Here is a 13,021-nt window from a genome sequence, read left to right as displayed (position 1 = left end):
CAAGAAGGGGAAGAAATAAGAAATTCTGTTCGAGGGTGAAGACTAACCTTGGTGTTGCTGGATACTAGGTACGTACTTATAATTAAGTATATACCATATAGGTACTTAAGTACCTAAGTGCTCACTTAAATAAGTACTTAAATACTTATACACACAAAAGGCTCTTCAGCAGCTGGATTCTCCCTCAATTCGATTGGATGGATTTCGAGTTTAGTGTCGGTGCTTGATGAATCGACCTGGTGGAATTCGATGCAATGTTTGCACCGTTTGTGGTTGAGATGATAGCTGGACAAGGGAATCTCTCCGGCTTAAATACCACTGTTTGGGCTGCTGGTAGTGATAGTTGGGTCAGCATGATGCAAGACAAGGGCACAAATAGTACGGATCATGCCGGTATTTTCTCGCTGGGCTAGCGTTCCATCAGCCAAACAAGTTTTAAATCTCGTCAATCGTCGATAGTTGGAATCGAATCTAGAAGCCTCACGGGAGTACCTAATGTAGCTGTAGTAGCTAGCGCCGGTAGGTATCATGTTGGTGAGCAACGCAACGGCAACGTCGAGTAATCAGAAAACATTAAACAGTCCCCACAAGTACCAGCCAAAGACGGAGATGTTCAAATCCTAGCGTCCTGGCCCTTGTTCAATGTGGCATTCGGTGGGTTGCCTGTTGTTGAGTAACCAAGTCATTGAATTGAGATTCATCATGAATTGATTATCTAATTCTCGTTACACTGCATTTGGGTTGAATTAGTCACCATGTGTTGGGTTGATGTCACCTCTTTACTCGAGTACTTACCTACTTAAGTATTACTTATTATACTTCATTAGTACCACAACAACGAATACCCCGAATCCTCTCGTGGACCCCTCTAGAAGTTTTTCTGCTATGAACATCGAAGCCCTCGATCAGACGGTGTGGGATGCCGTGATAGCAGGGACCGGCCTCCGAGAATCCCTCCTCGCAGCGTAGGTTAGAAGCCACTCGTAGCCATATTCCTGAAGCCGTCCCCACATCTGACCTCCTCTCCACATATCAATAGAGCGCTTGCCAGAGCGGGCAAAAAAGTCCTGCATCTAGACCAGAACCCGTATTACGGCGAAGAATATGCTGCGCTCTCTCTCGACGAGCTGGAGGCTTGGACACAGAATGTCAAGTTGAGCCACATTAGATCGGTTCAATATAAAACCTACCCTGTGCCGGAAGGCTCAGGCTTAAAAAAATCTCGCTCATACACTCTGAGTCTCTCTCCCGGTCTCCTGTACACAGCTTCTCCGATCCTTTCCCTACTCATCAAAAGTAATCTTCACGAATCTCTCGAGTTTTTAAAAGTCGGTGGATGGTTCGTCTACGACGCTGCCACCCCATTGTCCGATCCACTCAAAAGGGTGCCAAATACTCGGGAAGATATCTTTAATGACAAAACTCTAGACCCTCGGACGAAGAGGGTGGTTGTACGGGCTCTGAAATCAATGGTGGGGTCTGAAGGTGTTAATTTAGGAACGGCCGCGACATCGAGTGGTTTATCCCTGCAACAGTATCTCGAACAACCCTCTTTTCGTCTTCCTTCCTCGATAATTGTTGCTTTTACGAGTTTAACCCTTCTTCACAACCTTCCTAGTGAATTACCCCTCGGGGAAGCTGAAGAAAGGATCAAGAAACACTTCGATTCATTAGGACGGTTCGGCGCCGGGTTTTCTGCAGTAATCAGCAGGTATGCTAGCGGGTCCGAGCTCGTCCAAGTGCTATGTAGGGCAGCTGCGGTTACTGGGAATGCTATCTATGTTCTAGAAAATGGAATTGTTGATATTCAAGAACCTGGCTCGGTATCCCCCCCGATACAGGCCCTACCAAACGAAAGTACGGAACAAGGCATTCGCTTGAGCCTGAAAAGCGGGGATGTAGTTAGAACACGACATGTGGTTGGGACAGCCTCGAACCTACCAATCACGGCCCCTGCAGACCAAATTTCGTCAGAGAGTACTGGCTACTGGATGTCAATATATGTGGTATCAAGTCCTTTGAAGCAGATATTTCAAACTGATGAGCCCCCGCCAGCTGCTGGAGCCATCATCTACGTACCTGCAGGGTCGATCGAGGTCAACGGCTACTCAAACACTAACCCCATGTATGTAGTTGTACATAGTAGTGACACGGGGGAGTGCCCAGATGGTCAAAGTAAGTACCCCCAGCCACACCAATCGATATTTCTTCTGCTAAATATACACGTTTTAGGTATATTATATATCTCAATGAAAGAAACCAGCTCTGGCGGGGCGGAGTTTTTTGATGCTACTGTGAAATCCCTTCTTCAAAACCTAACGTCTCAGGAAAGTGGGGCCGATAACACGGCCGGCCATATTCTTCTCTCAGTTACATTTAAAACATGCGCCGATTTAGAGCCGCCAGACCAATCTTCCAGTGGAAGGGTTCATTTGTTATCTCGCCACGTCCCTATGATCGAAATCCCAGACTCTTTAGTCGAACAAACAATGGAAATTTACGAAAAAATTGTTGGATCGAGAGACGCATTCTTAGAAAAGACCGCCCCCCAGGAGCCTGAGCCCCCAGGAGAGAAGAGTGGGTAATTTTGAATATGTAGCTTCCTATCAGATTTTGGCCGTTGCATAGATTTGGGGCGGTTATATCTAGCTTTATCATATGTGTCATGCCACACACATCCTGCTCTCTGCTTTGGTATGCACCTGTTTTCAAAGTTAATATCTTACTGAGAATGCATTTTGTTCGTGGAGTAACGTCGTCTTGGTGTCGGTGCAAATTATGCTATAAAACAAGGCCTATAAGATTCTACACTTCATTTACCTATTCATTATATATTGCTGAAGCTTGAAGGTCGGTACGAAAATGCACCGTGCTTGATTGCGTGCGTGGGTTAACTTCAAATCACTTTGAATTTTTGCGTAAGATATTATTTCTAACCTTAGGTAACTTAGGTAAGTACTTAGGGATCCGGGTAGGTAAGTAGGTAAATGCTTGCTAACGATAGTACTAGTTATAGCCCACTTGAGTAAGCCGAAGTAGGTGCATGTACCATCGCAGCGAGACTACTCCAAATGAAGATCCGATCGGGCAGATGACGTCGGAATATTGAGCCCATAGTTTTGCTTGGCCACAATCGCGTTCCCGTCCGATACACCTACATAAAGCCCGGACAAATGCTTCGTTACTTCGACATGTTGAGTAAGAGGTACTTAGGTACCTACTTCCATGGATCTTTAAAGCTTTGGCAATCCTGATCCGCCAACATACCCTTGACCCTGTTTTTGTTTGTATTCTTAAGCGCAATATCAATTTATGTAATACGTACTTAAGTAGGTGATTTGTACACCATTATCATCATCATCATCATCATCATCATCATCATCATCATCACCACCACCACCACCACCACCACTGCAACACTGCTAAATACTACGCTGCATGCAAAAAATTCTCTCTAAATCGTAAACAGGCCAGGGCCTCCCAAGTCCCCAACTATCTAAGGAAGCCACACTTTGGTTTTTATTTAATTAACATACTCTTCACAAGATACATTTCCTTAGTAGCCACAACTCTAGATTTAGGGTCTGCACCGGGCACGCCGGGGACACCAAGGAAACCTTGTAGCCGGCAGGAGCAGTTCGGGTAATTCTAATATTCTGTTCGCAGCAAGGTGTCGAGAACCTCAGCTATCTAAAACTCCAAGTTGCCTAGATATCACCTAAAATATCCAAATTTATAAGTCACTACCTACTTAGCTTAGTACTTAAGTGGGTATGTTGCTTGTGGGGCCTTGAGGAGTTCCTGGAAACCTCGCTTGACGAAATGTGGAAGTCATCGGAAGATGGGATGAGTAAACTGTCAAAGCCTAGGAAGGGATCCTCGAGCTTAAAACTTTCTGATACAAAACGTCGCCCAAGCATCTTGCGCAAAGAGTCGAAGGAACCAGAGAGCCGAACTGATTCAGATGTAGGAAATGGTACAGTGCTAGGTGGTCATTTAGATTTGAAAAGGAGGTTTAGTTTGAAAGATGCTGTCCGTAGGATATTCAGCAGTAAGCAAGCTACTGAAAGTCCAAAGATACAGCAAGTGAGTACCTATATGCACGCATAAACTGGTCTCGAGGCTACATTACAATGCCCATTATACTGACAAATCTGCATGTCGGGTAGCAAAACACCATCTCACCGACCCAAATGAACAGCAGTACTCAATACCAGGTCGATGGAATATCCTTGACCCATAGTCCCATAGTCCGAGAGTCTGAAATAACACGGATGAGCGGGGAGCAACCAAACGGGCAAAACGAAACTAGCGGCGAGACTCCATATCCCGAACTGGCTGCTCCCCGGCGGGTTTTATCGATCGTATCAGATTCTTCTGCTTCGGCCGTTTCAAATGACTCTGTGAATATTGCCTCGACCGTCTTACTTTCGCCTCGTCCGATTCATCATATAGATAACCAGCATCAATATCCAAAGCAAGAGGGGAAAAGGGTGCTTTTTGAAACCGATATTTCCCTTCTATTCGATGGTGCACCGATATTTTCCGTAGATGAATCTCAAGGAACATATGGCCAACCTTTCGTTCGGTTTTCAGAGAACAAGCCCAGAATACCTTCGTTGAATCCATCATCGTGCGATGATGCATCGCAGATCGATCATCATGCATACCGAGGCTATAGTAACCGGAACATACAGGGGAGAAGCCCGACAGATTCAGAACACCATTGGTTGAATGGTCCCACTGAAACACCTTCTATGGCTTCGTTTTGTGGGTCTGAGCCCGGAAGTACTGGGTGGGAGTATTTTTTAGAAGCGCAGGCTGTGGACTATGAGGTACAAGAAGGCAATACCAGCGGGGAGATCGATGAATACGGAGTTGAATTTCAACCGCCCGATTCGATAGGGGTAAGATCAATTGACTCAACGACCCTAGTTGACCGATTACGAGATATTGGGAAATTTCACGGCCAGGCTTACAGCCTAGACAATGATGTTGATATCGAGGCTCGCTTTTTATACGGATATCTTTTTACCAAACTACTATACCCTGCACGAAAGCCCCCAGAAACAATTGACCCACGCGAGTATAGTCTCGAGAACCAATGTCAAGAGCTCCTCAAGATACTAGAAGCAAGGCATGTTTGGCTCGATTTCAGTCGACCCGAGGAGCGCATCAGACTGGGATATATCCTATATGGAAACGCTGGTGAGAAGCTGCTTCTTGTCCTCCAGATTCTCCTAAGTTGTGAACTTTGGTTACGGCTTAAGCTTCTACACCGTTATCAGCCTGAGAGGCTAAAGCTAGGATCCTTGTATTTCACGCCTAAAGTTAACTGGGACCTCACTATTGCTGAAAAATGGCTTGCAAATGTCCGAATTGTAGAACGACCTTTCACACCAAATTTCGAGATGTTGACAATCCCTCAAACCCAAAACGTTTCGAGCTGGCATCGATTCTTTCTAACGGATTCGGTTTCCATAGAGGATGCAGAGGATCCCCAAGAGGTAGATACTTACGATGCATTTTTCGTCCCTCAACATCTAGAACGGCAGCTCGATGGACTTTTACATTTCGCTCGCAAAATCGATTGGCCCGGTATTGAAATACTAGAAGGGGTCATAAGAGATCGGCTTCGGAACCCAACCGGACGGCATACACCTAGCAGTATGCTAGGATATAGAACGCCAGGGAACTCACCTGGTAAATTGACACCACGATCAATTGGGGGGACAGCTGGAAGCTCACACTTCGGATACTTTGCAAGTAAACATACGTCTTCCGCTATAGTACGAAACATGGGCGAAGGGGGATGGCTTTCCAGGGCCTATATGGCGGGGTTGGTTCTTCCCGGTGAAGGTCTATCCCATCTTTTGATGGGCTGCTTACTCGAGAACGATACCCTCGCTCTGAATGAAGTCGGTGAGAATGGAAGCATGTACGGTGGCATAATTCGCAGAACATTGGAATCGCCTGGAAGCACCGCTTCATGGTGGAGTATGAACAATATTGTCGGAAAGGTTTTGGCTACACGGACATCTCGAAGCTATGCCGGATGGGTTGGAAAGTGCGTTGGAGTGTACACAACCGAAGATACAACAACCAGCGATCTAACGGTTTTGACTGCAGTAGCGGGCGCTGCTAAGTTGGTTCGGAGTATCACAAAAAATGCCATGGGAAGTCAACAGAGGGAAGGAATGAAGCTCGCAGAACCGATAGGTTGGGTTGATGTTATCACAGACCGTCGACAAACGAAGAAATGGGTTCCTAGGCTACTGACGCCGGGGCGTGTGGAGCCCGAATCAAGTTTTCTAGGCCCCGTTCACCTTTCTGATTGCTCGGTAGGGCCGGAAGAACTTCGATATCCAGAAATCCTCCCATCACAGGATATTAAAATACAAATCATGGGGTTGAGGTTTTGGGGTGCTGGTGCCTTGGAATACACGACGAATCTCCCCGAGTCGGGACATGGTTATTATACACCGAAGGAGTGGGATCCGTCTCACGACATGACCCCTGCTTACCGAGTGGACGTTATGTTCCGGGTGCCCATTGCTGACCCATCTGCCGCAAGCTGTTTCGACAGCGTAGACGGGGATATCATCGGCATACTTCTGAAATACGAGTCTTCCTTCGTTACTTCTTATCCCTGTCATTTGCCCAACCCTGCAGAGTCCCTTGAACTTAATAAATTGCTATTCGAAAGCAATCTGACACGAGCACGAACTACGGCACATCCAATCCACCACTCCTACAAGTTTAAAGTTGTGGAAGCAACAAAACTACCGGAACACTCGCCGGCTCGACGTAATGGACGCGAAGACAAGGGCTATTTTGTCACAGTAATTAATGCAAAGTTAAAGGGCGTAGGGCAGGACCTTTACGTCTACGCAAAAGCTTGGTGCTCCAGGTGGGGAGTAGATGCTATCATTTCCCGAGAAAACCGTACCTGTCTTTCTTGTGCGATTCGGGAAGCATATGCTCTTGCGGTTGATGTTGTAATTGATGTCAATTGATGATCAATGCATACCTCATACTCTGTAAGTTACCGGTAACTTTTCGTAGGTACTTTATACCCACTGTTTATTTGGTTTCTCATCATCTTACCTGCACATGCATGGAATATCCACCTCATGAATATCCTAGTTTCATAATATATTTATTTTTTATTTTTTATTTTTATTCCAATTCGAATTCAAATTCAATTCTAGTTTGCATGTTGAGTTCGAATTCCCTGTGATCGAAATTGAATGTTGCACAACACAGAAAGGTCAGCACCGAAGGAACTATCCCCGAAAAGGGCAATATAACCCTAAATTTAGGACCGCTCAGCCGCAGGCGGCCGTGTGCATGTCTGCAGTGATTTTTTGATTGTGCGGCTGAATCCGATAGCTCCAGGATCTCCCAAGGATTTGTCAAATGTGGAGCTCGAAGAGCTAAGCTAAGCTGGCGGTGAGTTTTTAGCTCCACCTCACGATAACCTCCCTGTACTGTGCCCTATGAAAAAAATCTATCTTTTCACATTTACTCACTCACTCACTCACTCACTCACTCAGCCGTTGTAGTGGCGATTAATTGCATCTGAAATTATGGGAGAGAAAAAAAGAACTGGTTTCTTTGAGAAATAAAACGAGCTTTCTGGATAGTGTAACAGTTAACAGGTTTGTATTTGGAGAACCGAGATAATGAAATAAGTGTATGCCGAAATGTGACTCGCAAACTCCATTTTTTTTTCCGCTCATGAAAAAAAAGTAGTACATGCTCAACTAAACTGTAACAGGAAACCCAAGGTTGTAAAACAAGGTCCGAATGATAGTTTAAACCTCCTAAAGAAAGATAAAGGAAATACAACCAACAGGTATCGTAAACAACTCATTAACTAATAAACTGAAAAGGATGAAAAAGGAAAAGGAATGTGGATTATCTGCCCAAGCGTCTATTGCTGTAACTCTCTAGTGTGCCCCTCCTTTGCTTCCTCCAAAATGCTTCGCTCCTCGCGCTTATCTCTTAGCAAGACCGCATCTGGCGAGGCACTCTTCAACACCGATGGCAACGTTGAGTGGGATCAAGCTTCTGAACTGTTCGATATCACGGCCATCGACAACGATGTTTCCACCGACGGAAGCTCGGATGACGTCGCCTGCAAGTCTGAAGAAGTTATCGGCAACCTGGGAGGTACCGAAGTCCTCAGCGTTGAAACCAGCGACGAAGATTGTCTCACCACAGTCTGGGTTGAATTCCTGATGGATAGAACCCTGTGGGAAGACGTGTAGCTGGAAGGTATCGGCAAGGGAATTGACAATACGGGCGCCGTTCTCAAGAATCATAGAGGTGTTCAATCTCCCGGCAACTGGGACGTTCAACTCGGTACCACGAGGGTGGGTATGTGGGGTATTGAAACCACATGGGCCGAGGAAACCCATAGCCATACCGGAGCCGGTACCGATCAAGGCAGGGAAGGTTCTCCTGTTAGCCTGAACAACGCGACCAGCTATAAAGCAGTGAATGTTAGATTAAAACTTTGGATATGGATATACATGTTGTGATATAACAACTTACCATTACCGGTAGCGACGCTAACGCTGCCGGGGGGATTCCTGAAGTCGAAGGTGAAGTCGGAGTCCTTGAGGAGAGCGATACGATCTTGCTGGAGTGGAGCGGTGACAAGCTGAGCGATCAATTCCAAGTTGTTATATGCACTTCCTGTATAGGTCGGTTCTGCGGCCTGTCGCTTTTCGACCTTGTCTGGGGCCGGAGCTTGAACTGGAGCCGGAGCAGCCAAAACAGAGGAGGCAAGGGTGGCCAAGAGGGCAATAGAATGGAAATGCATTTTCGAAGATTGATCGAGTATTTATTATATATACTACTACTATGTCGAAGAACCCAAAGGTATCCTTTTTTGTATTCCGAGGAAGAAGAAGAAAGAGAAGAAGAACGAACAAACCCAATGAAGGAAAATCGTGAAGGAGAAGTATCGGAGGAAGCTTGATGCTTGAGCTGAGGATGAGAGTGATGATGGATAAGAAAAAAAAAGAAGAGTGCGGAGACTGGGAGTGACACCAGAATATATACAGCTGGAGCGATCTATTAGCTGCAGCCTCTACGCCAGCAGATTAGCTAGCTACTTACTTTTAGCTAGCTGGTACTTGCATGGGAGCCTTTGTGCTAGCTAGTATCAACGATCAAGGGCTGAGAGTAAGCATCTGCCCCGAATGGTAGTGGTGGTGGTGGTGGTGGATCTGTAGACTCGTCGGGACCCTTGCACGGTATCCTGCATACAAAGTTTGTACGCAATGTACATGGACAGGTACGGAGGACATGGAAGAGTATGTAGGTAAGCCTATCAGCTCGTAAAGCTAACGGGCATGTAATTGGACCCTTTTGCCTTGTTCGAGAGTTTCTTACAGCCCTCCTCGTTCCGATTCCAATTCCAGTTCCTTCGTTGTTTTAATTTTTCCCTAGTTGGTCGTGGGGCTGAGGCTGAGAAGAAAGAACTTACAGAGGAGCACTTGGATTCTGACATTGTGCAGATTTACCTACCTTGCTATTTACCGAACTCTGCAATGGATCGATTCTAAACTTGGGACTTCCAAGAAAGAGGGCTGACAGTGTGAAAAAAAAAATAAAAAAAATAAAAAAAGTCGGTCGGTAAGTCAGCCAGTTCGTTAATTTCAATCCCTGGCCCCCCCGGCTTGCCCAGCAAAGAATTGGTCATGATCCACGGCCATCATTTTGGGAGCCTCGAAATTTGTGTTTTCTGATCCTCAAAACCAGGCTCAGCCCTAACTTGCCCAGACTGTCGAAACGGGGCCCGCTCACTTTACAATCCTGCGAACATACATACATACATACATACTTACATACTATGTATGTACAGACAGACATAAAAGTACAGACTTACAGACTTACATGCTATGTATTATGCCTGTCCCGGTGGGCTGGAGTCTTGGCTGTCAGCCGCACATACATACAAATCCCATCGATTCTTGGCCCTCCAACAGGTATCAATGGAGAGAGCTAGCACTAGCTGTCGTGCTTATCCCTCTTGTGTAAGCTCTGCTCCCGTATCAGGTCTTGGTTTGGCTTGGGAAGTAGCCTGATTATTATTATTATTCTTCATCTTCTTGATCATCATTATTATCATGGCACTGGTTATGAGGATGATGATGATGATGATGATGATATGATATGATATATGTTGTTTTTCTTCTTACTTTTGAGACCCCGCGCAACTCGAGATCACGATCGATACGATCACTTCAATTGCAAACCTAGATAAGTACTTAGGTATTCTAGGCTAGCTATAGGTATGAGATACACACATACATACGTGTTTTACGATAGCTACCTAGGTACTTAGGTACATGTAAGAGTAATAGCTCCGAATAAGGTCTTTGTCTTTCTTCTTTCCTTTTTCTCCTTCTTCCTTTTTTTAAAATCTTCTCGCCTCCAAAATGTGAGCGCTGCATTCCAAATCATGGACCTCGCCAAGTGTGCAGGCGACTTCAGCACTTACTGCTTCTTATGCTAATTATTTGGAAGAATCCCGTAAGGATGTACATAGTAAGTACTATGTTCGGTACTATGTACGGTACTTCCTGACATAGTAAAATAACGTTGGGCACTTAGTTCAGTGACTGCACAGCCTTCCATGCACCAGTACTGTGTACACCACCGACAAATGCGACCAATCCAAACACATCGCCCAGAGCCCCACTATTTGGCATCACTCTTCTTCTGATCTAAAAATATGCTTCCATGTTATACTTTCCTTCCTATGTAAATCCATATTGCAGTACGGAGCACCGTGTTGATGTATAATCACAGGTGTTTGTTTTTCCGTTTTTCTGAATGCGGGAGACCCTCGGTTGGGAGACTAAGAACTTCACCGTCCGTTGAAGCTAGCTTCCACCCGGAACTTCAAACCTCGAGCTCAGCCTGACAGACACACACATACATACATACATACATACATACATACTGTTCCTGGTGCATATCAATTTAAATCTACTTCAAAATGTCGCTCCCCACAATCCTCGTTGTCGGCTCGCTCAACACAGATCTGGGTATGCATCCACCCGTCCGTTGTACCTGTCGCTGCTAAAAAAAACGTTTAAAATTTTGTCCCGCGAGGAGCTCACATTTATTTACCAACATCGAATATCCCCATGCAGTGACAAACACCTCCCGCGTACCAGATGCCGGCGAGACCATTCAGGCAAATTCTTTTGCAACCTTCAATGGAGGGAAAGGTGCCAACCAGGCTGTCGCTTGTGCTCGTCTCTCGCGCCTTAAAACCCCACAGGGTATCATTACCGCCCCTTCCGCCTATGTTCGAATGGTTGGCTGTGTCGGGAACGATGATTTTGGCGCCTCATTGAAGAGTAGTCTTGAATCTGATGGCATTGATGTTGGTGGGGTTCAGGTTTTGGATAATGTGGCCACAGGTGTCGCTGTCATTTTGGTAAAAACAAACGAGACTCTCCGCCAGCAACAACTGGCTATGAACACCCATTCCTTCTATATGATAGGATTTTTATTTTTTATTTTTACTAATCGTAATGAATCTTTATGTGATTTTATTTATCTATTTTTTTTTTATAGGTTGAATCATCTGGCGAAAACAGAATTCTAATTACGGCCGGCGCAAACGGACTATGCAAGCCGTCACCTTCTTATTTTTCGCCAGCCCCGGCGCTCCTTGTCCTACAGTTGGAAGTTCCACTGGACACTGTCCTAGATTTACTCAAACTGGCGTCCGAGGCTTCTCCACCCGTGCCAACTTTGCTCAACCCGGCACCAGCAGTTGAGCTTCCAGATGATGCATACAAAAGTATCTCTCATTTGGTAGTAAATGAGACAGAGGCTGCAATCCTCGGGGGCGAACCTGTACGGATCGGATCGGACACACAGATGGTCGAAGATTGCCAACGAGCATCCCAAAAGTTCGTGTCAAACGGTGTTAAAAGTTCGATCATCATTACACTTGGAGCTAAGGGCGCATTCTGGTATGACGCACGGTCGGGTGAGAACGCCCTGGTACCGAGTGAAAAGGTGAAGGTTGTAGATACAACTGCGGCAGGGGATACTTTCATCGGAGGTTCGTGCTCTCTGTTCACCAAGCTCTGATTTAAAAGCCAACTACTTAGTATGGGAACTAATATTCGATTTATCTAAGTTTAGCCTTTGCAGTTAAGATTGTCAACGGGTACGACGTTGCCGAGGCTGTAGCCTATGCCATCAGGGCGAGTGCAAAGACGGTCACAAAACAGGGTGCACAGTCTTCTATTCCGTGGAGGGATGAGTTCTCCTAAGATATTTATCTTCAGATACCAACGGACAGAGGGCATGGGTATATCGCGAACCCCACAGGGATATATCATGGTTCTGGACAACACCAATGCGCCTATCCGCCGCTATATGTAGCTTTCTAGAGTTTTTTTTTTGTGTAACCTGGTATGCAGGGACACTAGACTGGCGCAATACGTAGTCGAGACTTTCCATGGCTAACAGGTACTAACTACTCGCTACTCTGTAGTCGAGTGCTGGAGTGGTTAGTTTCACACTTATTTGTGGCATTTTGGAATTGCTCGTGTTGTGCTCGAATTGCCTAGGAATCTCATTCAGTCGTACTTACTACCTAAGTAATTAGCCCGACGGATAAAACATTTGGTATCACTTATCACGAGAAGTATACAGCATCTAGCTTGATACCTTGTATACCCTTCTGGTACCTCCCCTTGGGTGCCTAATGAGTAGTGCTAGTATCGTCTTGTTGGATGCCGAAACCCGAAACATCGTCCCGGCCAAAGAAAGGAGGTTTGAGCCAAGCGGGCCGTCGTTCTCTCGGCGGCGTCAAGGCATAATCATGACGTGCACCATCTCATGAATTCATATGAGCGAAGTCTTGGAATCGGCGTACCGGCGTAAAACTTTGGAGGCTTAGAGACTTAAGGGCAACCCCTCCGTATAGCCCGTACGGTCGAAAGCGGTGCCTTTTTGCAAAAACAGTTGCAAAGTT

The 13,021-nt window shown here is 45.8% G+C and overlaps 5 protein-coding genes across 5 annotated transcripts; 4 read left to right on the top strand and 1 right to left on the bottom strand.

Moving 5' to 3' along the window:
- Positions 1–254: 254 nt before the first annotated feature.
- On the top strand, positions 255–563 carry AOL_s00004g631 (uncharacterized protein; the record flags this gene model as incomplete). The annotated part of the gene is made up of 2 exons (XM_011119280.1): positions 255–393; positions 460–563. 2 exons carry the CDS (start codon positions 255–257, stop codon positions 561–563), a joined length of 243 nt encoding a protein of 80 aa, XP_011117582.1.
- Positions 564–755: 192 nt separating this feature from the next.
- AOL_s00004g630 (uncharacterized protein) lies at positions 756–2,585 on the top strand (the record flags this gene model as incomplete). Its single annotated transcript, XM_011119279.1, has 4 exons — positions 756–787; positions 828–965; positions 1,040–2,175; positions 2,233–2,585. The coding sequence occupies 4 exons, from the start codon at positions 756–758 to the stop codon at positions 2,583–2,585; spliced, it is 1,659 nt and encodes a 552-aa protein (XP_011117581.1).
- A 1,237-nt stretch (positions 2,586–3,822) lies between these two features.
- On the top strand, positions 3,823–7,016 carry AOL_s00004g629 (uncharacterized protein; the record flags this gene model as incomplete). The annotated part of the gene is made up of 2 exons (XM_011119278.1): positions 3,823–4,086; positions 4,170–7,016. 2 exons carry the CDS (start codon positions 3,823–3,825, stop codon positions 7,014–7,016), a joined length of 3,111 nt encoding a protein of 1,036 aa, XP_011117580.1.
- A 984-nt stretch (positions 7,017–8,000) lies between these two features.
- Positions 8,001–8,830, bottom strand: AOL_s00004g628 (uncharacterized protein; the record flags this gene model as incomplete). The annotated part of the gene is made up of 2 exons (XM_011119277.1): positions 8,001–8,491; positions 8,560–8,830. 2 exons carry the CDS (start codon positions 8,828–8,830, stop codon positions 8,001–8,003), a joined length of 762 nt encoding a protein of 253 aa, XP_011117579.1.
- A 2,187-nt stretch (positions 8,831–11,017) lies between these two features.
- AOL_s00004g627 (uncharacterized protein) lies at positions 11,018–12,314 on the top strand (the record flags this gene model as incomplete). Its single annotated transcript, XM_011119276.1, has 4 exons — positions 11,018–11,066; positions 11,175–11,464; positions 11,605–12,100; positions 12,184–12,314. The coding sequence occupies 4 exons, from the start codon at positions 11,018–11,020 to the stop codon at positions 12,312–12,314; spliced, it is 966 nt and encodes a 321-aa protein (XP_011117578.1).
- Between the last annotated feature and the right edge of the window lie 707 nt (positions 12,315–13,021).

The sequence above is a fragment of the Orbilia oligospora genome, assembly GCF_000225545.1.
Source record: "Orbilia oligospora ATCC 24927 unplaced genomic scaffold scaffold00004, whole genome shotgun sequence".
Classification (NCBI taxonomy): Eukaryota; Fungi; Ascomycota; class Orbiliomycetes; order Orbiliales; family Orbiliaceae; genus Orbilia; species Orbilia oligospora.
Note: the sequence above shows the minus strand (reverse complement) of the source record. Positions and strands in the feature narration are given on the sequence as shown.